At 43.3% G+C, this 25,903-nt stretch overlaps 1 protein-coding gene across 2 annotated transcripts; it reads right to left on the reverse strand.

The window, feature by feature from the left end:
* Positions 1-477: 477 nt before the first annotated feature.
* Positions 478-21,725, reverse strand: ZBTB35 (zinc finger and BTB domain containing 35). Of its 2 annotated transcripts, XM_088469445.1 has the most exons (8): positions 21,642-21,725; positions 13,525-13,663; positions 10,557-10,658; positions 8,879-9,023; positions 6,356-6,710; positions 6,031-6,253; positions 4,234-4,364; positions 478-2,927 (listed from the first exon to the last, which is right to left on the reverse strand). In XM_088469445.1, exons 2-8 carry the CDS (start codon positions 13,646-13,648, stop codon positions 2,271-2,273), a joined length of 1,737 nt encoding a protein of 578 aa, XP_088325571.1. In that variant the 5' UTR covers positions 13,649-13,663; positions 21,642-21,725; the 3' UTR covers positions 478-2,270. The 2 variants fall into 2 exon arrangements, with proteins under 2 accessions (XP_088325571.1, XP_088325570.1); XM_088469444.1 differs by having other exon boundaries at positions 6,031-6,710.
* Positions 21,726-25,903: the final 4,178 nt, after the last annotated feature.

The following is a 25,903-nucleotide window of genomic DNA, read 5'->3' on the forward strand; positions in this document are numbered from 1 at the left end:
ATTGCAAATCCAGCTAAGGGGGGGGGGGGGGGGGCAGCAGTGGCTATAAAAATACTTCATCAGCTTGTATACAGGAAATAAGTAGGGACTCCCACGGTTCTGCTCATCCGTCATGTAAGCCATGAACCACAAGCATCATTCTGTAATATGACAGCTGGTTTAATAAAAAAATATGAAATTAATCTGCAGGCAATGAATGTCATATCAGCTACTTCATAGTGGTATTATTTTATTATCCAGTCTCAAGGAGTAAAATATTTACAATCTTATTTTTAAACTCACTTTCTTTAGCTATGGTTGACGTTATGGCTTGGGGGTTCCATAACCTGGCAAACATACATAGCGTGTAGAAGAACAAACACTTTCTCCACGAACCAGGAGCCGGGCTCTTCCTTTTGTACACGGTATCTACAGGAATTATTATTATTTTTTTTTTTTAAACAAGATCATCTGTAAATAAAAATGCTTTACAAAAAGTTTACAATACTTTTTTTTAATGACAAAATGGATGGTTGCATGTAATATTTTCTTGCCCTGCAATGCCATCATTCTTACATGGTAGAAAACACTACTGCCAATATCAGAGGAAAAAGCAAATGCTTAGGTTTAATGTGTACCTGTTGCCTAATCACAGCTAAGGCAGCCATTTTTTTTTTTTGTGGCAGAACCAAATTCCACGAGAATTAAAGACATCGCTGAGGCATGAGGCGCATAGAAGCTGCCACAATTAAGTGCAGGCGACAGGTAGACTTTAATCCATATGGTCTTTTAAAGCAATGTCCAAAATAATGGAGTGCTCACTCTTTATACGACTTCCTTTAAAATGCAACTACAAGTTAGAGACTGCACAAATCTGCATTAAAATGTATTAAACCCTTTAAACGAGACACTTTATAATGCTCCCCTCACTATAATCGCCACGTTTTGGTATGTGGTTTCTCCTGGAATTATAAAGAAGGAACACTGTTTAAGGTACATGCAGTGGAACATGTCATTGTTCATGGTTGCTTAGCGGCAAGGAAGGATTTACCTGCAGTCCATGTCACTTCTCCCTCCCAGGTATAAATACTACTAATTTTATTTATTAAACAACATAACCTCTCACTTTAACTGCCTAATGTGCCTTGAGGAGGATAATTTCTTAACTGAGCAGTGAAATTTAACCAGCAATGATGTAGAAAATAAAAGACCAAAAATGCAAAATAAGGAAAAAAAATAAAATAAAGAATAGTATATAAATAAGTAAGTACAGGGATGGACGCATACATAAAACATATGTTTCATTTGTGCAGTTTGTAAGAATTCTGCTTGTTTCACGCTGGCTACTACAGATCCCAGACATAAATGTATGCACCGTTCACAATGGATTGAGTCAGCGTTATATAGGTGCACCATATGCTGAAATATGCCCTGGAAGAACGATCATAATTACTTTTAGTCCTAATAAGTTTTATATATTTAAAAAAAATAAATAAAAAATGTCAAACTGAAAGAGTCAGCTATACTGCATTCTGGTCAGCCCCCTCCTACATGTCTCACTCATTACAATGAGCGCCCTCATAAGCTGGCTGTCTCATCCTTTCAGTTCTTCTGACAAAGACAGATTTCTAAGTACACTGTGAAATCATGATCAGGAAAGACCGACGCTTTGGTCCTGTCACTTGTTATGTGTGAGAAAGGGCTGACATAAGACAGACAAAAGTAATAATAGCACTGAGAGGGGCAGGAAAGCTTTTGTGGCTACGTTGGCAAAACATTTTTTTTTTTTTTCGCTCTAGTTCAACATTTAATTTCTGGGAGATAGCAAAATGAATCTTTAATACAAGTAACTTGATACAGTTGTTAAACTACACCTCCCAGTATACTCTTCTAGCTGGCCGATCATACTGGGAGGTGGAGCGTAAAATGCGTTTTATTTTTCAGGTTGTTCAAAATAAAAGACCACACAGATGTGATAAAATTAAAAAAGTTGGGGACTTAAAGATTCATTTAAACTTTTGGGTCTTTAGGACCAGAAGGTATTTTGCATCACTAACTAAAATTATGTCGCTCTCTGGACTTTACATTACGGATTAAGCTCTGTATGATTACAGACTACCGTAATATATGTCTCTCTGAACAAGAGAGAAAACTCTACATTTATAACAGTATAGGGTTCTTGCATACATGGCCTGCCAAAACACAGTTCCTTAATGCCACATTGATCTGGGTAGTCAGCCTTGTATAACATAAGTGAATTGGTTTCGTTTAGTGGCACTCAGTGCAGTGTCCTACTCGGCTGTAGCTTCTATGTGTGTCATCTCCATCTGCCTAATCTGTAAGTTCTCAGCTCCTGTGTGGACAATTTGATGAAGTTCTGCTTCCTCTGATTGGCAGGATTGTTCTTCAATAGTATGTTCAATGTGCTGAATATTGGACTCGTCGAGAAGTTCTGCTTCCACCTCTTCCAAATGTATTTGATTTACATGTTCAACATGTACCTCCTCAACGTGGACCTCTGTACCAGGGTCTATCTGAAGGTGTTCCACCTCGATGTGACCCATGTGCACTTGTGTTTGTAGATCCAATATGTGTGTGCCTTTCACTTGGTTCACTTCCAAGAGATCTTGGTGCAAGTGGCCTACTGTCAGCTGCGGAGGATCAACTTGCACTTGTATTACTTGGTCTACTGGCACCACGTGGACTTGTTCTACCTGCTCCACAAAAGCCATAGAAGAAACGGACTCGGTTTCTGCCGATTCGGATGGAAGGACGACCTCGGTCACTATTCTCTCAGAGATGTTATGGGTGTCACGTAGGTGTTTCCTCAACTCACTGCCTTGCATGAACCACACGTCACACAGCGTGCAGTGGTTGGGCTTGTCTCCCGTGTGGAGAACCAGATGGTCTTTAAACTGGTCCCAACAATTGAAGACACTGTTGCAGACCTAGAAGACAAAGAAGTTCGGTTAAAATAATAAAAAAAAAATTACAAAACAAAACATTGAAGTCTTTCCCCATATCTTTACATTTTAAAGTATGGGTGAATGTATTCAGCAAATTTCAGAAAAAAAAATATTATATATTTTTTTATTTATATAATCTCTAATAGCTCGCAGCTTCGCTCACGATGAAATCACTTCTGCCAACATTTTTTGTGAGGTGTTCTTGGTGTATTGCTTTACATTAGGGCCCTGTCACAGGAGTGGCCCACGTGACTAGCAGCACTATACAGACTGGTGGCAGCAGCGCCTTCACCCACCCCTCACACCAATGTCACTGTGTGCCCTGTGCACAGACTGCTATGTACCCTTATCCTATTCGCCCACCACTCACACCAATGTCACTGTGTGCCCTGTGCACAGACTGGCATGTAGCCTATCCTATTCAAGTGAACGTGGGCCCAAAGCGCCTTTCCCCCCAACCCATAACCGACCGCACACATATATAGATAAGAAAATGTAATCCAGATCAATCAAGCTCACAACATCCACAATTTACCAATATGGTGTATTTGGGCGCTCACCAGTAAGCGATGTCTTGTTGGTAGAGCCCTTTATCATTTGTTGGAGTAGAAGCTGTTGAGGTGAAAGTCCAGTCCTGGTTCAAGCGTAATATTAGGTTCTATCAAGGTTCTATCAAGAACCTAATATTACGCTTGAACCAGGACTGGACTTTCACCTCAACAGCTACTACTCCAACATTTTTGGACATATGCTCATCTGCAAATGATAAAGGGCTCTACCAACAAGACATCGCTTACTGGTGAGGAATCTACAACCCCCCTTACATATTGGGATAGCAACCACTATTGAATACGGGACTGTTCCTCCACCGGTGTGTACTTGGGACACCCAACATATGGACTATGCTCCTGCATGTACGCATGCCTTCCTGTACTAGTGAGTAGTTTTATTCAAGTCCAGCAACCCATATAGAAACGAGTGTTTATATTCTTTGGTTCTTGTATTATATATTTATTGAATTGATTTTTTAAAACATTCCTATTCTTTTGTAATAAATACTAATTTTTATTGTGAGACACATTGTTGTGCATCTTATACACTATTATAGCGCTGCTTGCTTTTTTATGTACTCACAACATCCACAACTAGTGAAGAGAAGCTCTGGAGCATGTTTACGTGGTATGGAGAATAGACTGACAGACTAAAACCATTAATCTGTATATAGTTATAGTCACCTCTGCAGCTGCATTTGTAACTGTTAAATAGTGGTGCCCAAAAGGGTACTCACCTGGCATTCATACAACTTCTTCCTCCCCTTCTTCGCACCGACACCGTACTGACAGGCTGATAAGTGACATTTCAGAGTACTATTCCTAGCAAAATGCTCGTGACAGTTCGGACATTCAAATGGTTTTTCACCTTGTTAAAAGAAAAAAATAAATAAATATGTTAGACTACAGAAAATATCTAGCTCAAACAGATGGAAGTACCAAATGTGTTTTTGACAAGATACTAAAAAACAAAAACCCCCCAAAACTTCCCACTATATTTATTATCCTAATGGCCAAGCCAGAGCTCTCTTTTCCGTTCACGATAAAACGGTGACACCATGGGCAGCAGTAATCAGCACTGAGGTCATGGGTTTTATTCCAATCACAGCCCTATTTGCGTGGAATTTTAAAAACGGTCTTTGCGTTTCCATGGGTTTCCTCTGGCCCCCCCTCCCAAAATCCAGAAAGCAATCCGGTAGCTTAACTGGCTTTTCACAAATAAAGAAATTAACTTGATAGTGTGTGTGTGTGTGTGTGTCCATGCGATAGGGAATATAGATTGTAAGCTCCATTGGGTCAAAAACTGATGTGACTGAATATTCTCTGTAAATCGCTGCATAATATGTGTGTGCTAAATAACTTCCTGTTAAATAAATATATTGCACCAAAATGGCTTGGGATGTGTTACAGTACTGAAGAGAGTGACGATTAGTTGTGTAATAAAGATGTAACAAAGTGCTCAGATGACATTTAAGAGTACGTCTTGGAAGTTAGAAGATTTGCAAGACGGGAGGGGTGGGGGGAGAAAGGCCGAAAGAAATATAAAAACTATAAATGCGATCAGGGAATGTGTTGCAGTATAAGGCGACGATCATTGCCACATAACTCAAAAAAATCCTTGCCCTACTTAAATCATTACATCGTTTTCAGTGGTACATTGTATCACACACTAGCACTTCAATAATTAGTGCCAGGTTTTACTGATCTTCAAAATCCAAACTCTTCCTTTGTCTTCTTCCTTTGCCTGTGTGTGTGTGTGTAACTGAGCAAAGTTACAGTGGCTGCAACCATCACTGATGTCCAGTTTGTGGAACAGATTAGACAATCTGAGCCACAGATAGCGGATACAGATGTGGAGGGAAGATAGAGACAGGGAAATAGAAGGAGAGGGGGAGTGTGAGAGAAATGGGAAGGGGTGTGTGTTTGGGGGGGGGGGGTAATGAGGCTATAGAGATATGGAATTAGTTAGCGACCTGGCAAATGATGGGTCCCTAATACTAGTTATCGCTATATTACCGTTATGTTTACCAGGTAGCACATATTGTGCCGTCATTTAAAAATATACCCCAATATGTATATATGGTTACAGAGGAACCCCATGTGTTTTTCTATGTTTACAATTACCCATCAAATTTGTTGGGCATGTTTTAAATTTGAATACTGTACAGTACTCTCTCCTTGTCCCGTCCTTCTGTATAATCTCGCCCTCCGCTACCGTCAGATCGTTTATTAAAGAAAACTGCATTGGAATGTATTAATTTCATTATATATCACACTTTCTGTAACGCCCCTTTTGGCCTTCATTTCAAACAAGTGAACTCTGTATATTAAATAGAGTTTGGAATTGAATAGGTTGAAGTATCCCTTGAACCTGTTTGAGTCACGCCGGGTTGTACACATTACACAGGTCAGGAGAACCACCGTCCAGTTAATAGGCAGTTGTCAGAAGCCAGTTTCACAGAGGACACTGTAGCTCGGCTACAGTTGCTGAGTGCTGCCCTCTGCTGGATGATACTACACAACACTATGGTTACCTGTATGCTTCCGCAGGTGCTCTTTAAAATGTCCAAAGTGATCAAATTGTTTATCGCAGTACTGGCAAACGTGGATTTTTTTGCCCGGTCTTGGCCTTTTGCTGGCTCCGCTTTCCTCTAGATGGTAGCAAGTTAGGTGCTGTTTCCAAGCAATCTCGCGTACGTAGCTTTTATTGCAAATTTCACACTTAAAATTGTCAGCTGAGTGTGATTTCATGTGTTCCTTTAAATGGTAAAACAATTTAAATGAACGATTACATTTCTGACAATGGAACATGTTGTTGACATGTGACAGATGGACTTCCATTATTTCAATGCCTTCTACCTGTTTGCCAGCAGCGTCACTTTCGTTGGAGCTGTCTTCTTGCAGCTGCCTTTTTCGCTCACCTTGCCGGTATTTGCTGGTAATGTCTGCCAGGAGGGCGAGGGCTGAGTCATCTGACGTGCCAGTACTCTGGATGTATTTCACCGACTGTTCCTGCGAAGCCACGGCTTCAAGGGTCTCCATATTGTCTTCCAATTCAATTGTTCCTTCGGCTATTTCAACCTCAATTTCCACGGGTTCGCCCTCTGAAGAGGGCATGGTCTCTGAGATCATACCGTGGGCATCAGAAATCTTCCATTTTTTAACATGGTCTTCATCTTCATTTTTATCTTCGATTAATATGGCCTCTTTACTCCTAGAAAACAAGTAGAGATGGTCTGAATGTACATCCAGAAGGGAGAACTAGCTCAGGAAAACATACTGCAAGCTGTTCTACCCCTAACCAACAATTACCCAGTAGCAGAAGGTTATGCACAGAACACCAGAGATAGCTTACATCCATCTATTACAGGTTGAGTCTCCCATATCCAAAATGCTTGGGACCAGGGGTATTTTGGATAACGGAATATTCCGTATTTTGGAATATTTGCATATCATAATGAAATATCTTGGGAATAGGACTCCAATAAGCACACAGAATGCATTTGTGTGTTATATACACCTTATACACACAGCCTGCAAGTAATTTTATACAATATTTTCAATAATTTTGTTGCTCAAGCAAAGTTTGTGTACATACATTAAATGAATTTATGTTTCATATACACCTTATGCACACAGCCTGAAGGTAATTGTATACAATATGTTTAATGATTTGTGCCTTAGACAAAGTTTGTGTACATTGAACCATCAAAAATGTCATTATCTCAGTCATGCCAAAAAAATTCCGTATTTCGGAATATTTGGATATGGGAGACTCAACCTGTACCAGATTTATATTTACAAGTCTGAGGTGTACAGTGTTTTTGTACTATAGAATGGCAGAAAGTCCACAGAGTTAAGAAAAGGGGTTGTGTGGAACCCCTATTTTGGCAAGGCCATCTTTACCTTCTGTTTCATGTCATTACATGTTATTTGCTTGTATCGTGATCCCCTGAATGTTCAGTGCTGTGTATTACGGCAGCACTTTAAGAAAATATATTATATATATAAATAAAAAAAAGTAAAAATAAATAAATAAAAAACACCTACTAATACTTAAAAGGGGGCAATTCAATAATTATTTATTATTTTTTTTAAGCGGCTCTAATTAATAGGCGCTCGATGTTAAAGTTCAATTGCTTTTGGGTGCCCATTAATTATCATGCTTGTCGCGCTTAATTAGACCAGTTTTAGCCATGTAAAATGGATAAACCCATCTAAAGTTCTATTTAGAGCACCAAAAGCCAGGACTTATCACACATTTCTGCTCGGTTCCTCAGGAGGGGGGCGAGGAGAAATGCCGGCGCCGGTTCGAGCCAGAGCGTAGCAACAATTGAATTGCTCCATCGGGCGCCCAGCACAACAGCTCTAACAATTAAATCTTACCTGCTGGGAACGCCTAGCGAGACCGGGATCTGTTCAGTTTACAACTACCACTTGGCTCTTTCAAACAATATACTCTAAAAGTGTGCAGCCTGTGGGTCGGTACCTCCGAAGCGGTCTTCGGGATCCCCCGATTGTCAGATATGCAATACTTTTGAGAACCACCTTTCTTTGGTGTCCTAGAAAAATGGCACCTTAACATCTGGGTCTTACCTGAAAAATGTTTGAGTGCTAACTAAAAACCAGATTACGCAGTCATAAGTATTAGGACAGTGCTAGGTCTCACCTTAACAGAGATCACCTAGTCACCAGTGGAGGAGCTTGCCAACTTGGCCAAGCTAACCCTAAGAATCTCCGTCTTTAAAGTGTACTTTGCAGACTGGATAGAAGCACCGGAAAACTTTATTTCCCCTTATTTGCATTTCATATTAGCTTTTATGTTCCCGCTGTTTTCAATGTTAATTTTCTCACATTATTGAACCTTTTAATGACATTTAGCAGAAGCGCACCCCTATCCTTTTTATTTTGCACCAACAGTGTAGTCAATGCACCTACACGTGCACTTCACATGGAAATGGGAACTACGCAGGGGAGGGGCCGTGACAACACCAGCACCTGCTAGGGATAGACAAGCAACGGTGCTATAGAGCAGAGCGGCATAGAGCTGCTGCAGACTACAAGGGACTGAGCAGGTCGGGAGAATGGGGAATCAGAGATATGTAAAAAACTGGATTTAATGTGAACAGTGAATTTCAGCCAATACCAGTTTTTAGGTTTACAGGGCAGTTCTTTAATGTGTGAGTTTAATTCAATTTTAAACTATTCCTGCCAGTTTTGCTTATTCATGGCTTGAGACTACTATACAGAGCTGCGGAATATGTTTCAGCTCTAATAGTAGCAGTAATAATAGCCAAGAGATCATGATTCATAAATGTTTTACAATGCAGAGTACAGAATAGAACCACACAAGACATGGAATATATGAGCACCATGCCGTACCTGAACTCAAGTGCTTTAATGGCCTCGTGCATCTGGAGATACTCGGCTGCCTTGTAGATATCGCTGGCCTCCTCCTCACCTTGTAACATCAGTTTCGCAGTGTACGTGAATTCTATCAGATGCCGGAAGGCCACATTGCTTACACCTGTTTTTAAATAAAATTCTAGATCAGATGTATATCCTGATACACATTAAAGGGGTCAATCCAATTAAGTGCGAATTGAGAGTTTGTTTCTTGAAACTCGCACACTTCGCAGCGAAGCGCGCTTCCCGAGAATTCTCCAATCCAATTAAAAAATGCCCATTCGCACTACTCGCAGCGGAGGGGTGCGAACTGACTGCCAAATGAGATTTGCAAGAAATGCATGAAATGTGGGGAGACCATCTTGAACCCCCAAAATGGATCATTTCGTTAGCAGGACTGTATAGATGGCTGTTGGTGGCCCTTAGGAAGTTACTGTAGGTTTTGAAATGTTGTCAAATGGCTGATTTGTGCTTTTTTTTTTTAAAATGCTAGAAAACGATAAAACACTAACTTTTTTCGTTTAATCTCAAACGAATTAAACGAAAAATGCATAAAAAACAAAAAAAAAAAAGTAGGGCGATTTTGGGGTACTTTGACAGCACCTTGAAAAAAATAAATAAAATGATAAAACACTTATTTTTCAACTTAAAAATTATTGTAATTAAATTTGGGTTGCCTAAATTAACCAAGAAGTTGATTTTGGGGTAATTTGAGGACATTTCTTTTTTTTACCCCCCCAAAAAATGACATGAAATTGTTGTACTAATTAAGCTAACTGGAAACTGCCAAATGCCTAATTAGTCATTAGGGGGGGGTCCAAGGGGTTCAGCACAGTGTCCCGATATTTTAACCTTAAAATAAAGATTTTCCTTTCCATCTCACACCCTCAGGGAGGTGCGAATGGAAAGATGCGAATTCAGGCTCTGAATCAGGGCCGTCCATCTTGTTTTTTAGAGCGGCCTCCTGGCCGCTCGCATAGCTGTGGGTGACCACCCACAGCTATAGCGAGCAGCCAGAAAGATGGTTGCGATGGTCAAGACCATCGCGACCATCGGGCTTGCGATGAGACCCTTGTGGTAGGGTCTCGTTGCTGCAAGCCCAAGAGAGATTTCGGCTCAAACAGAGCCGAAATCTCTCCCACTGACATCACTTGTGATGTCAGTGGGGCCGCCCCCAAACGGAGGCGCTCACATGGGAACGCCTCCGTTTGGGCAGCCACTCCCCTGGCCCACTCACCAAAGGGGGCGTGCTGTCACTCAACATCGACAGCACGCCCCCTTTGGTACGAGACCCGGAGCGACGGTTTGCGCTCTGGGCCACCGTATACACTATTGCGCGCTCCCGTGCGTAGTTCGCCTTACCTTCAGAATCTGAAGATCTGGCGGCCGACACCATGCCTCTGGATGGGAACGGTATATCGGGCTGTCATACACCAGATCATGCGCAGAGAACGGACTGCCAGATATATCATGCCATCGCAGGGTACACCCATCATGTCCTGTGTACCCAGCTTTACAATTCATTATAAGTACTTGTAACATACAGAATCAATGGGCAGATGAGAAGCTGGTAAATGGGCAAATGGAATACGCAGTGTCTTATTAATATATTAAGGCTGAAAATGTGCAGGAAAATAGTCATAGCATTGAGTACCTTCTATTTCCACCAAGGGCTCCTCAGTGAAATCCTGAAAGAATTTGTAGAAGAAATGGCTGCAGGCAGCAAGGACGGCTTTGTGGGCCTTGAACTGGTGTCCTGGACATAAAGGAATTAGGAGAGAACAGAATGGTCACACAGAGATTAGGGAGTTGTATACAATCTGTCCAGCCATAATAAAATTGTTAATAGAATATTATAATAAGACAGTATTTTTACACAAATAAAAGCATGAACACACTATATAAGTAGATCTACCTTGTGGCCATGTTTTTAAGAGCAAAATTAAATGTATTTAATTGTATGCGCTAATGAGCATGGTCCTCAAACCTATTATTATTCACAGAATGATCATTTAGATTATCCCCCTGATTGTACAGAGCTGCAGAATAAATTGGGGCTATATCAATAGGAATTAAACACTACATTGCTGCCTTCACCTGCAAGGGAAGAGTGCTGACTAATCAGTCCTCACTCTTACCTGCATAGTCACTGTACAGGCAATGGGCATGAAAAGCAAGCAGGGTCTCTGAGGGCACTCCATCAATAGAAACAGAATGGGAAACCCTCACCTGGAGCACAGTTGCCCGATAACCGCCTTCCTCATTCAACACGTTTCTAGCACGTTTATAGACTTGAGCTATGGAATCACGTTGACAACTAACATGCTCCAGGATTCTCCTGGCTCCATCAATTCAGAACGTGTCTCTAGTTCATACCAGAATCACCCTGACATGCTCCAGCATGTCTCTATATAAATGAATCTCTCCTTTCTGGTCTTTGCTACTATACACAAATTTCTCAGTGAAAAAAGATGGCTGTAATAATTGCATTTATGCATACAGATGTAGTAAGAACACAAATCAGAAACAGTTGATAGCCTGTAATGTTGTTTATGTAATATCTATTCCAACTGATATTCACAGTTCATAGTCCAGTTGTAAAGACAATTAGCACCCTACCAGGTGTTGACATGGGGGGTCATTCAGACCCACTCGCAAGCGGCAGTACGCTCGCAAGTGGGTCGATGTTCCCCACTGCGCATGCGCACGACGGAGGGTGCTCCGTCGTGCGCATGCGCGAGACCCGGATTGCGACAGCCAAGCTGTCGCTCCGGGTCTCGCACCAAAGGGGGCATGCTGTCGATGGTGACTGACAGCACGCCCCCTTTGGTGGGCGTGCCTACCAGACCGAGGCGTTCCCATGGGAACGCCTACCGTCTGAAGCCGGCCCCACTGACATCACTAGTGATGTCAGTGGGAGTGATTTTGGCTCTGATAGAGCCAAAATCACTCCAGGGCTTGTGGCTGGGAAACCCTACCGCAGGGTCTCCGTCGCAAGTCCGATGGTCGCGATGGTCAAGACCATTGCGACCATCTTTTTGGACGCTCGTATATGCTGTGGGTGGTGACCCACAGCTATACGAGCGTCCAGGAGGATGCTCCATTTTAATGGAGGAGGGCCCTGATTCAGAGCGAGCGCTCTGGTCAGAGTGTCCGGCTCTGAATCAGGGCCATAGAACAAAGGCAATAAGCCTAGAACAGCCGCCGATTTGTGTGCACCAGCAAAATTTCGGCAATACAGCCACTAGATATTTGGGCCCACAAGTGTCTTGTGTGGACAAGGCTTTAAGCTGTCTATGCACTAACAAATCCTAACCAGATCCAGATGCTTAGCACTCACCTGGATGCCAAGTGCCTTCATCAGTAAAGTCAGACGTTGGTCTTAAGCTGGGTATTCAACAAAAAGATATATCTGCAGATTGACTGATCTGCAGATGATGGTCGTTTATACACACTGAACCACATCAAAGCCATCTGGCCGGTGGTCCTGCTGGCTGGGGGTCGCTTTGCACTCCCCGGCGGCCTGTGAAGCAAGTGTAGGGGCAGTCGTCTGACCGCCCAAACACACAGCACGATGAGTGCCATAGGTCTGTGAACTACGGCGTTCACAGACATATAATCTATACACACTGGCCGACGTACACGACATTGCGGCCGTTCATGTGAATGGGCGATATGTCGGACAGTGTGTACACAGAATTACACACAGCGCACATTCAGGTCATCGCCTTACTTACCACTACCCTGATAACCTTAATGATAATTTTGGGCCCATACATGTGATTCACACCCAGTTGGCTGCCAGATTGTAAAAAACAAAAAAACAACCCCCCCACCCAAAAACAAACAAAACTGAGACTACACATATAAACCTGTATGTACTGGGTTACAGATAGCTGTAACAACCATCAATAAAAAAAAAAAAAGGTTTAGGCTGAAATTGGACACTGGCCACAGGCAAACAACAGACCAAATACTAAATGTAAACCACACTAAGTTTATATCATGACCTAAAAAGAGTTATGGTGCCCACATACATAGCCATCTGCACATGATCCCACGATGTGTGCGATTTCCCCTGAACTCTCCCCAGGCAGCTCCCCGGCAGTCCTACACACGATTTGGAGTAAAAAATGTCCAATCTGACTTAAGATCTATCGTGCATCCAGTGCATTGTGTCCCAGATTGGCAAATCTGCCCTACAGCATGGCAGATCTGAAGATGCGATGTACGACGAGCGGGGACGCACATTGGTATCGTGATCGTGAGTGGACACTCACGATTTGGGCATATTTTACACGATTTGTCATCACGATTCGTTGAAATCGTCCAAATCGGGTAAAATATCGCTATGTGTGTGGGCAGCTTAATGCTCAGGTATATTACCAAAACAGTTTGCTTGGAAACAGAGGCAGCTCATATGTATAGGACAGAAACGTTTATTTTGCAGAATTAGAATATTAGAAAAGCAGAACCATACTCAAAATACAAGACGTTAATTAAAATACATTAAATCCATTATACAATCACACTCTTTATACAGTACCCGTCACTCTCACTGTTGTATTATCAGCTTGTTTTATAGAGAGGGAGCACTATACTGTATTGTTTGTGATACATACCGTCCACAATTAAAGTGATGTCTGTAAACTGATCAAGTTCGCGCTGCTCGTTTAATCTGTCCATCATGACTTTATAGTGGTCCGGGAATTCCTGAATGCAGCCCATCGTCTCTTCAGCTTCCATACCTAAACAGGTAGTCTGGAAAGCAAAGGGGAATAAAGGACATATCAATAGGGTGGAAAGATGAACGATTATAGATGACACTGTGACAGACACTGAAAACATAATGAAGGAAGAAACAATATATAATATGTCCTTATTCTAGAAGAACTTAAATCACCCAAATGCCCTTCACATCACCAATTTCAGCAGTATTTGCTTTCATTTTGTGTCAAGCCAGCTGTTCTCATATTTTATTCACTGACAAAGGTGATAACATTCTGAAGATTTGACGTTAGTACACGGCGCTCCTTCCATGCCGATAAACATATACGAGTTAACGTCAATTATTATTATGTGCTGGTGGCTAATAACTGTACATATTTTCACAATCGCCTGGTGTTTAAACAGAATAGAATAAAGGATAACTGCAATGTTTTTACTCAATTACAAAACTGAATCTTGAAAATACAAGGCCCTATTCAGTGTTTGAAGCAAACGGAACCATGAATTGCATTAGCAAAAATAGAAGCATTTTTGTAAACGATTCAGAGAGTTGGTCACGTAGGCAACTTAGTAACCAGTGATCGCAAATACGCGCTATAGCACGTATTTTATCCTATGAGGACCTGGGACTCACTTTTACAGAAAGGGTGCATCCTCTGGGATGCGCTCTGCTCCGGCCAATCCCTGGCTCCTCAGATGGAAGGCCAATAGGAACCCGCCCTGTCTAAGCCTTCAAAATCAGGAGGAAATGTCAACCGCAGTGCTGCCCCCCCCTCCTGTTTGGAGGCAGAACCCAGCGCACATGGAGATGCAGAAGGCTGTGCATTGGGTCTGGTCCAGGGACAGAGTGAAAGATGAACCGTTGGCCGGTCTTATTTTTAGCACCTTGGGCCGGCCGCTGTTATTTGCAGGGGCTGCACTGTGCTGTCTATGGCCAGAGGCAATGTATGGCCAGAAGTACAGTGCAGGCGCGAAGCCCCGTCCCCTCTCTGTGCCTCTCTCTTCTCCCCTGAGTCGGTCATCGCCAGTGTCAGGCTGTCAGCCTCAGTATCGGAATAGCCAGCCGGGCTCCTGCCGTGAATGAGGATGAGAATTCCACAGCGCACCTGGCCCCAGCGGTCACTGGCTTTCTGCCTCTAATCCCCGCCTCCCCTCCACTTCTAATACTAGGTGGCACCCGGCCCCTTCTGCCCTGCCTACTCCTCTTTTCCCCAGATCCCCTCCATCTGTATGTGGCCCCCTCCCTCTCTAATACCCAGAGGCACCCAGTCCTTGCTTCTGTCCCTGCCTACCCCTCCTGTCCCTAGCTCTCCTCCCCCCTCTAATACCCAGTGGCACCCAGCCCTTTCTCCTGTCCCTAGCTCCACTCCACCTCCCCCCTCTAATACCCAGTGGCACCCAGCCATTTCTCCTGTCCCTAGCTCCACTCCACCTCCCCCCCTAATACCCAGTGGCACTCAGCTCCTGCTCCTGTCCCTAACTCACCTCCACAACCAATACCTGGCACCCAGCCCCTTCTTCTGTTCCTGCCAACTCGTCTTGTCCTCAGCTCCCCTCCACCTGTCCCCAATTCCCCTCTACATCTAATACCCAGCCCCTTCTGCTGTCCCTGCCTACTCCTTTTGTCCCCAGCTCTCATCCACCACCTCTTGTATGTGGCCCCCAGCCCCTTCTCTTATCTCTAGCTCCCCTCCACCACCTCCTGTATGTGGCTCACCTTCACATCTATTACCTAGCATCTAGCCCCTTCCCCTGTCCACCCCTCCTGTGCCTAGCTCCCCTCTGCCTCCTCCTGCAACTACCTTCCCCCTCTAATACCCAGTGGCACCCAGCTCCTTCTCCTGTCCCTGCCTACTCCTCTGCCTCCTCCTGTATGTGGCTTCCCTCCCCCTCTAATACCTGCTGGCACCCAGCCTCTTCTCCTGTCCCTAAGCTCCCCTCAGCAACTTCTCTCCACCTCTAATACACAGTGGCACCCAGCCCCTCCTCCTATGCCTTCCTACCCCTGTCCCTGTCAGCTCCCCATTTCCTACTCCTGTTAATGGTTCCCCACCACTTACCTTTATTCCCGGCTCCCACACCACCTAGTCCTGTTCCCTTCTCCCCTCCTCCTACTCCTGTCCCCACCTCCACCTTCCATACATCGAGAAGACGAGGAGCCATAAGGAACTGCAGGATCAGCGAGCCGTCCCCATCCATACACACACACACAATAAATGGACAGAAGAGAGCACAACTAGAAGCTGAGAATTCCTTGAGCATTTTTGTTCAAAGGCAAGAGAAAAATATATATATTTCTGGTATATTTTTAAAATATATTTATTGGTTTGCGGTTTTTCATAAAATTAAGCAGAAACCACAGTTTCTACATAAATTCATGTATCACCGCTATGTAAGAACAGTCTAATGCAGAAGATTTCACAGAAATCTCCTGCAGAAGGCTAACTACCACAGCAGACTGCAGTCCCCATTATTGTCAATGGGTACTGCAGTCTGACCTCTATGTTCAAAACTGATGCTATTGGGGGTATCAGATGTGCATTCTAGCGGTATGTGTGGATGTGTGGTAGCATATGGGGGAGGTCTGAGGGGCATATGGAGAGCTCTAAAGCATAAATTATGATGGGACCCAGAAACGGGCAGGTAGAACCTCATTTTTTTTACAGTGGCGGGTCCCACATATTTTGTCGCTCAGTGCGATCACTGGTAACTGCGGTTCCCTCGCCTTCACGAACCCATATCAGATGTTGCAGGAATACGATGAAGCGTAGTTTCAGTGTGATTTTGGAAAATGCTTACAATTGCAGTATAAGGTCGAAATGTAAGACAGCTGATGGTCGGCTAGGCAGGTAATAAGTATTGAAGTGGATCGGAGCATCTGAAGTACGAAGCGGACACAAATATCTACATTTATTTTTATGACTACACTTTAAAAAAGGTGCATAAATGGTTTTAATATTTGCAGATACCATCAGTGTGCAATTTACACCAGGGTTATAGTACCCACAAGTCAGACCCAGCTAGCTATGTTTGTGAATTTCACAGGCCACTTTAGTCGCAAATTCATGAATACAAGCCCACATCACGTCCATACTGTACTTTGGCCGCAACTGCATGCCCATTCCAGACCCAGTCCCCTAGACGAATGCAGTCACAAGTAGAGTGTACGCATACAAAAAAAAACTACAGTGTGAAAAGAGGAGCATGCGCAATTTAAAAAAAATAAAAATAAAAAAAAGGCAGCGGTGACAGACATATGAGTTACTGCATTTTTCAGACTATATACGGGCAGCACAGACGGTGTAATGGTTAGCATTACTGCCTCATAGCACCGAGGTTGTGGGTTTGATTCCCACCATAGTCCTAACTGTGCGGAGTTTGTATATTCTCCCTGTGCTTTTGTGGGTTTCCTCCGGGTACTCCGGTTTCCTCCCACACTCCAAACATATACTGGTAGGTTAATTGGCTCCTAACCCTGGTGTGTATGTGTGTGACCATGTGGTAGGGAATATAGTTTGTAAGCTCCACTGGGGCAGGGACTGATGTAAATGGACAAATATTCTCTGTAAAGCGCTACGGAATATGTGTGCACTATATAAAATAACTGGTAATAATAATAATAGCTCCAGTTTGTATGACAGCATATGTATACATTTCTCATAACATGCTATCATGGGGTATAAATGCACTCAAAGTTTTAAGTAGATATTTCTGCATAAAATCATTGTGGAGCAATTCATTTTTAGACTTTCAAAAGCTGGGTACACACCGACAGATCAATTGAACGGCCAATATATCTGCTGCCCGTCGGTCAGTGTGTACCAGCGATATGTCTGAACGACGTCGTTCACAGACATATCGCATTGGCTGCACAGCAGATGAACAGAAGAGTCTGCAGATATATCTGTCCATCAGCAAGTGTGTACGGGCGGTCTGCAGACCACCCGTACGCATACAGTGGCAGCCGCCGGGAGAGGGGCAGGACACGCCCCCCGACCACTGGGACCCGCGGGCAGAAGATGATGGCCATTCAGCGTGTATGAACGACCATCATCTGCAGATATATAGTTGTATAGTCTGTACCCAGCAAAAGTCTCCACATGAAACATGCAATCAGAAATGGAGATGTACTGCCCACTGTTTTCCACAGATGTAAAGGACAACTAAAATACAAGCAAAACAAATTCCAAGGACATTCTTTATATATATATATATATATATATATATATATATATATATATATATATATCTCTGTACAAAGTTCATGACCTAATCAGAATTGAATATATCTGAGATACAATAAAGATTCAGAGGACAGACTTATCAGTAAGGACACTAAAGTCTTTTAGCCCCACCCCACCACAAAACAAAGTTTCTTAAGGCGGGTATCCACTTATAGATATACAAACGATAGCACGATTACGACATTGCTGTTGTGCTCTCGTTTGTATATCTAGTGATGTGCCTAGACTGAACCTTTCACTCGTTCAGTCCAGGCACATCCATCATCCCCGCACATGCTGAGCCTGACGGGATCGGCAGGTTGACCAGCATGTATGGGCGATGTCGGAAGAGACCAGCGGACACGCGCATCGCTGGTCGCTTCCAACCAAAACATGCCTGATGCATGCGTGATTTGCAAGCGATTGCACGATAACGACGTCGTTATCGTGCAATCGCTTGGTTAAATCGCTAAGTGGATACCCCCCTTAACAGAACGTTTGTGCTCAGCTACAAAGCAAAGAGAATTGCCAGTATCTCAAGCCTGGTAGATATTGGAAAAGGGTCATATATATGTAAATGTTATCAATAGCTTTTTTACGTAACAAACACTTTTATACTTTGTTTATAGAATGCAAAGGGCATGATGAATACTAATCCTGTCCTGGAGCCGTAATGAACTGATTTGCTTCAAAACATTGCAGGAACACCATGACGTGATTATAACGTCACAAACCCGCCGGATCTCGTGGAGACCTCCCAGCAAAAGTTGGCTAGTATGATAGACCGGCAATATATATTGTGCCCAATACTATATGAACATGTAATGTATATAGATCATGCGAGAGTCACAGGACTAGCCGAGCACTGAGACACTCAGTGTATAAATGGCATATTTATGTATATAACATGCAGGTACACAGAGGACAGTCATATTACTATGGGTACAATGTGCAGTTTCTGTATAATATATCCAAAATGCACAATTAGACTGAAATCAGGAAAAAGTGGTAAGGTGCTAGTCCGTAGTAAAGTATCTTTAATAGCATAAAATTATGCTTTCACCGACTAGCGCCTTACCCCTTTTTTTCCTTATCCTTGTATTTTGAGGGGGTATCCAGTATCCCCCCACACGGGGAGTGGCAGCTGTCAGTAGAATTGTGCTAATAGCCTTGATATATTTATCTAGTAGGTTAAGCAACTGTCTGTTTGTTCTGCGATTACACTATGGTCACATTACTATGGATACAATGTTTAGTTACTGTACATAATATTCCATATAATATGCAGCTTAAGCTGCATACACACATAGCGATATATTATACACTGATCGGAACGATATATCAGCCACATCACTTAGTGCAGAGGTGTCAAACTCGCGGCCCCTATAGCATACTTTTGTGGCCCGCCGAGCGAGTTCCTGCTGGGCGCCAGCCGCGAGCGGAACTTGGCTCCGGTCGAGCAGCATTCACGGTTCTGCGAATGCACACTATGCTAGAGACGGGGAAAATGTCCTCTGCGCGCATGTCTGCCTGCCTTTGATATTCCAACGGTGCCCACCGCCGCATCACGCCTGCTCAGGAGCAGTGAAGATGTCCGTGCCCTCAGCGTGTGCTGGCTGCCCGCAATAAACAGTAGCTGGAATAGGAGCAGACTGCGGTGTTTTATTTAAAAGGTAAATTGGACAAGAGGGGTGGGGGAGGAGGACACAGGAAGGATGTAGCTGTACTGGAGGGACAGATGTTCCATGTAAGGCATACATATATGGCGGTTTCTCACATGGAACATGTGTCCCTTCTGGCCCTCCCGATATATGAGGGGAAATTAATTGATATAAGAGGGACCTATACAGCACACACAGATATGTGGTATTATGATGCAGGGGAGAAGGGACCATACAGTGATATATGATGGGGAATATAACAGCTCCCGACTCACACTGAATATGTGGTATTATATAAGGAAGAGGGGATATTAGCAGAGTAGCACGGGACCTGGCGGCTTGCTCATACCAGGCAAGTCACGCAGCGTGGCATATTGAGGCTAGATGTATGAGGACACATCTGTATATTATTACTATGGGCACAGTGTGTGGTCAATGTGGTATTACCGTGGGCACAGTGTGCCATCAGTGTGTTATAGTTATGGGTACAGTGTGCAATCTGTGTTATTACTGCGGTCAGTGCGTCACTGCCGCGGGTACAGTGTGCTATTATTACTGTAGATATAGTGTGCAGTCAGTGGGTTATTACTGCTGTGGGTACAGTGTGCAGTCAGTGGGTTATTACTGCTGTGGGCACAGTGTGCAGTAAGTGGGTTATTACTGCTGTGGGCACAGTGTGCAGTAAGTGGGTTATTACTGCTGTGGGCACAGTGTGCAGTCAGTGGGTTATTACTGCTGTGGGCACAGTGTGCAGTCAGTGGGTTATTACTGCTGTGGGTACAGTGTGCAGTAAGTGGGTTATTACTGCTGTGGGTACAGTGTGTTATTACTGCTGTGGGTACAGTGTGCAGTCAGTGGGTTATTACTGCTGTGGGTACAGTGTGCAGTCAGTGGGTTATTACTGCTGTGGGCACAGTGTGCAGTAAGTGGGTTATTACTGCTGTGGGCACAGTGTGCAGTAAGTGGGTTATTACTGCTGTGGGCACAGTGTGCAGTCAGTGGGTTATTACTGCTGTGGGCACAGTGTGCAGTCAGTGGGTTATTACTGCTGTGGGTACAGTGTGCAGTAAGTGGGTTATTACTGCTGTGGGTACAGTGTGTTATTACTGCTGTGGGTACAGTGTGCAGTCAGTGGGTTATTACTGCTGTGGGTACAGTGTGCAGTCAGTGGGTTATTACTGCTGTGGGCACAGTGTGCAGTCAGTGGGTTATTACTGCTGTGGGCACAGTGTGCAGTCAGTGGGTTATTACTGCTGTGGGTACAGTGTGCAGTAAGTGGGTTATTACTGCTGTGGGTACAGTGTGTTATTACTGCTGTGGGTACAGTGTGCAGTCAGTGGGTTATTACTGCTGTGGGTACAGTGTGTTATTACTGCTGTGGGTACAGTGTGCAGTCAGTGGGTTATTACTGCTGTGTGCACAGTGTGCAGTAAGTGGGTTATTACTGCTGTGGGTACAGTGTGTTATTACTGCTGTGGGTACAGTGTGCAGTCAGTGGGTTATTACTGCTGTGGGTACAGTGTGTTATTACTGCTGTGGGTACAGTGTGCAGTCAGTGGGTTATTACTGCTGTGTGCACAGTGTGCAGTAAGTGGGTTATTACTGCTGTGGGTACAGTGTGTTATTACTGCTGTGGGTACAGTGTGCAGTCAGTTTGTTAAAGCTATACTACATCCGGCTGTCACTCAGCTCAGACAGACTCCTCCCTAACACCAGGAGCAGTGTTTGCCCCGCCCTCTGTCCTCCCATTGGCCGTTTCCCCGTACATCAAGCCGAACTCTCGGCCAATCACGTCAGATATACAGGAACCGGAAGGCCTAAATCTTCCGCCCTCCTCCTAGTCCCGAACCCCGCAAACCAACCTGGGGTGGCGCCGCCCAAGGCAGCGAACCCTCATATTACCCCTTGGTAACCGCGCTCCTATGCCGCAGTGTCCGCCCCTAGTGCCAGGACGGCCGGTCACTCCACTCCTGTCAGTGCCGGCGCCAGCCGTTATTACGTCATCAAATCGCGCATTTAAAATCTCCCCCTCAGCTGCCCCGGCCCTGTGCCCCGCTGCTGGGAGTGCAGAACTCGCTCATCCCTCACGGCGGGACCCGAACCGAGCACCGCTGCCCCTCTACTCACCGGCTCCAGCGAGACTAGCTGTCCGCGGCCTCCTCCCCCCGTCTGGCGATGGCTCTGGGTAAAGGGCGGGCGGCTCGGCTTCCCGGCGGCCCCCGCGCGGGAAGTGACGTCATGGCAGCAGCCTCTGACCTCGCGGGATAGAGCCTCTGATCTGACATCATGTGCACGGAGCGAGGAGGCGGGAAATGAGCTGCGTCACAGCGTGGTGGTGGGAAGCCATTCTCAGACGCTCAGCCTCAGGCAGCGGTCGCAGTGTGCCTCTGGCCAGTGTCACATACAATGAAAGGATATAGGGGCTGTGTACTGAGAACATGGGAACGTCCCCTATATAATAATGACCATGTGTAGTGAGAATACATGGGACAGTCCCCTACTGTATATAATAATAATGCCTGCAAGGAAAGGAGGCTCTCTGTACTAAGGATACATGAAAATATCACCGCTATATGATAAAGTTTTTGAGGAAAGGAGGCTTTCCGATGGGAATACTCAAGACAGCCCAAAGTACTAATGTCAGGGAGATAATGAGGCTCTGTATACTAAGAATACATGTGACAGACCCCTATAGAATAATGTCAGGGAGATAATGAGGCTCTCTATACTGAGAATACATGTGACAGACCCCTATATAATGTCAGGGAGGTAATGAGGCTCTGTACTGAGTATACTATGGACAGTTCCCTATACAATAATATCTGGGAATAAATTAAGCCATATGTACGGAGAATACATGGGATTATTCTCTAAATAATAATGTCTGTGAGGAAAAGAGACTGTATGTATAAAATAAAATAGACAGTCCCCTGTATAATAATATCTGGGAATAAATTAAACCCTCTACTTAAAATACACAAGACTATCCTCTAATAGTATCTGAGGAAATGAGGCTGTATGTGTACTGAGAATGCATGGGACAGTCCGCTATATAATGTCTGTGAGGAAATAAAGCTATATGTACAGAGAACACACGGCACAGTACCCTTAAGAATAATGTCTGAGTGGAAATGCTCTGTCTACTTAGAATGCATGGGGCAGTCCCCTATATAATAATATCAGGAAAGAAATTAAGCTCTATGTGTACTGAGAATACATGGTACAGTCCCCTATGTAATACTATATAGTAGTATTGGAGGAAATGAGGCTCTGTACTGAGAATACACAGGACGGTCCACTATATGACGTTAGGAATAAAATGAGGCTCTGTGCACTGAGAATACATGGTACAGTCCCCTATGTAATAATATCTGAGAGCAAATGAAGCTCTGTACTGAGAATATATAGAACAGTCCATATATATATCAGGTAAGAAATGAGCCTCTGTACTGAGAATACGCAGGACAGTCCACTATATAATGTCAGGAAGGAAATGGGGCTCTTTGTGTACTGAGAATATATGGGTCGATCACTATATAATGTCAGGAAGGAAATAAGGCTCTTTGTGTACTGAGAATACATGGGACGATCACTATATAATGTCAGGAAGGAAATAAGGCTCTTTGTGTACTGAGAATACATGGAACAATCACCTATATAATGTCAGGAAGGAAATGATGCTCTATGTGCACTCAGAATACATGGGATAGTCCCCTATATCAGTGGTTCCCAAACATTCTTGAATAATTTTTCCTAGCCCAGTAAAGATGACTAAATTAAGTAAATTGTGTTTACCTGTATTTCTTATGTCCAGTTATGTGGCGATGGACAGGATTGCTCATTTGTTTTCCTACATGTTTGATGATTGTCAGCCGCCAGCACTGGGTTTGCCTATCACATTTGCCATAAATAATTTGATTTGGTCCTGGACTGCCAACGGTGCCATGGCACCCAGTTTGGGAAAGACTGCCCTATATAATGTCAGGAAGGAAATGAGGCTCTCAGTGTACTGAGAACACATGGGAGTCTCCTATATAATAATGTCAGGAAGTAATTGAGGCACTCTGTGTACTGAGGATACATGGGACGGTCACCTATATAATGTTTGGGAGGAAATGAGGTGATCTGTACTGAGAATATATGGAACATTCACCTATATAATAAAACATGGGACAGTCCCTTATATAATAATGCTTAAGAGAAAATTAGGCTCTGTGTACTGAGAATACATGAGACATGCTTCTATATATTAATGTTTGGAAGGAAATGAGGCTCTCCGTGTATTGAGAATACACGGAACAGTCATCTATATATTGATGTCTGGGAGGAAATTAGGCTCTCTGTGTATTGAGAATACACGGGACAGTCCTCTATATAATAATGTCTGGGAGAAAATGAGACTCTCCGTGTATTGAGAATACACGGAACAGTCATCTATATATTGATGTCTGGGAGGAAATTAGGGTCTCTGTGTATTGAGAATACACGGGACAGTCCTCTATATAATAATGTCTAGGAGAAAATGAGACTACTGAGAATATATAATTTCTGGGATGAAATAGAGCCCTCTGTACTGAGAATACATGGGACATTCACCTATATAATAATGTCTGGGAGGAAATTAGGTGCTCTCTGTGTACTGAGAATACACGGCACAGTCCCCTATTTTATATTTTCTGGAAGGAAATAAGGCTCAGCATTTTATATATTGGAAACTCGTGTCAATGTGCATTGTTCTGAGGCACTAAAACAGATGTCCCCAATGAGATGTATTTCGTATTTAAGGGTTTTCCTAAACAGATCCTTTGACCCTACTTTGATCCCAACCCACAAGTTACAAACCTATGTTATAAACCATATTATGTTTCAGCAATGTCATACACAATTTTTTTTTTTTTTTCAAACAATTTTTATTGACAGATTGCCAAAAAAGAACAAAATACAATGTCAGGTACAGATATTTGATAAAAAATATCTAATAACATACAAACAAATGTAAATAAAATATATAGCAGAAAAGGGGATGGAAAACACATACATAAATCCCATATAAGAAATTTGGTCAAGAGGGCCAACCGCATCAATCAAAAAGGTATTCCTGAACTTAGGATCTCTGACTGATACCATTCCGTCAAACTAAAACATTTTCTTAATGCTTCTTTTAATACATCCGAAACTGTATGAACATAGGGGAGCCATGTTTCAAAAAAGGTTTTCGTCTGTTTTTCTTTATGTAAAGAAGCTTCTGTCCAATCCATAAAAAATAAAAAGGAAAATTTGGTGTAAAATAAATTTATGGGAAGTGCACCAGTCGAGATCCATTGTGATAAAATGACTTTTTTAGCAGCTGCTGCCAGTTTAATGAGTAAGACGCGGTTGCCCCTGGTCAGACCGTCACTACCTCTATTGGAATAAATACCCCAAAATAACCATTCTTTAGTTAATTCAAATCTAATCTTCAAACAATTAACGATATAGTTCTGAAGGAACTTCCAAAACACTTTGAATCTGGGGGCAAAGCTAAAAGCAATGCATAATATCTGCCTCTGGGGCACCACATTTATAACAGTTAGAATTTTCTGCGTTTCCAATAATATATTTTAATTTTGGGGTGAAGTATGCTCTATGTAGGATTTTCTGGTGCATTTCGGTGTAGGAAGATGAGGACAACATTTTATTGAGTTTTGTATAGGCCTCAATAATATTTTTCATAGAAAGGTCCGGGAAGTCTATTTTCCATTTTAGTAATCCCGTCGAACCGGATTCTAAATTTAGAGTAGAACGTGAATGTGCATAAATGGATGAGGTGGAGAAGGGGGTCTTTAGATTTAAATAATAATATTCTGTCTAGGGAGCAAAGTAGATCTAACTTCAAGCCTTGTGATACTTTTTGAGCATAACTCACGGCTTGTAAGAAGGGAAATAATGGTATTGGAAGAAGAGGGAATTTATCTTGTAGCTGTGAGCGAGAGATAGGTGAAAGATCATCCGTATTTAGAAACTGAAATACATAGCATAAACCTGCAGCGTGCCATACTTCAAAGATTGACGAGGCCAAGCCCGGAATAAAATTTGGGTTACACCACAGTGGTAAGAATAATGAGTTAGATTTTGATACCTTCAAGCTAGACCTAGTCAATCTCCACGCCACACATGTGGACTGTATTAGGATATTTTCCTTTATTGAAGCTGGGAAAACTTGTGGAAGGGTGTGCAACAAATAGATCAGGTTACAATCAGGGATAAAGGCCTGTTCTATATGTCGTTTCGTATAAACATCAGAGCCACCTATCCAATCAAGTGCTACTCTATAGTTCGCCGCCAAAGCATAGGTGCGGAGACATGGCAGATTAATACCTCCCAGGTCCCGTCCTTGCTGTAACTTGAAC

Source organism: Taudactylus pleione, unplaced genomic scaffold (genome assembly GCF_031769625.1).
Source record: "Taudactylus pleione unplaced genomic scaffold, aTauple2 ptg000092l, whole genome shotgun sequence".
Taxonomy (NCBI): Eukaryota; Metazoa; Chordata; class Amphibia; order Anura; family Myobatrachidae; genus Taudactylus; species Taudactylus pleione.

Bases quoted from the DNA above. Each gene is read 5' to 3' on its own strand.
- ZBTB35 (XM_088469444.1), bottom strand. From the start codon at position 13,648: ATGGAAGCTGAAGAGACGATGGGCTGCATTCAGGAATTCCCGGACCAC. The intron at 9,024-10,556 runs GTACTCAATGCT...ATTTAAAAACAG, and splicing joins GCCCTTGGTGGAAATAGAAG to GTGTAAGCAATGTGGCCTTC. The intron at 6,711-8,878 runs GTACGGCATGGT...CTTGTTTTCTAG, and splicing joins ATTAAAGCACTTGAGTTCAG to GAGTAAAGAGGCCATATTAA.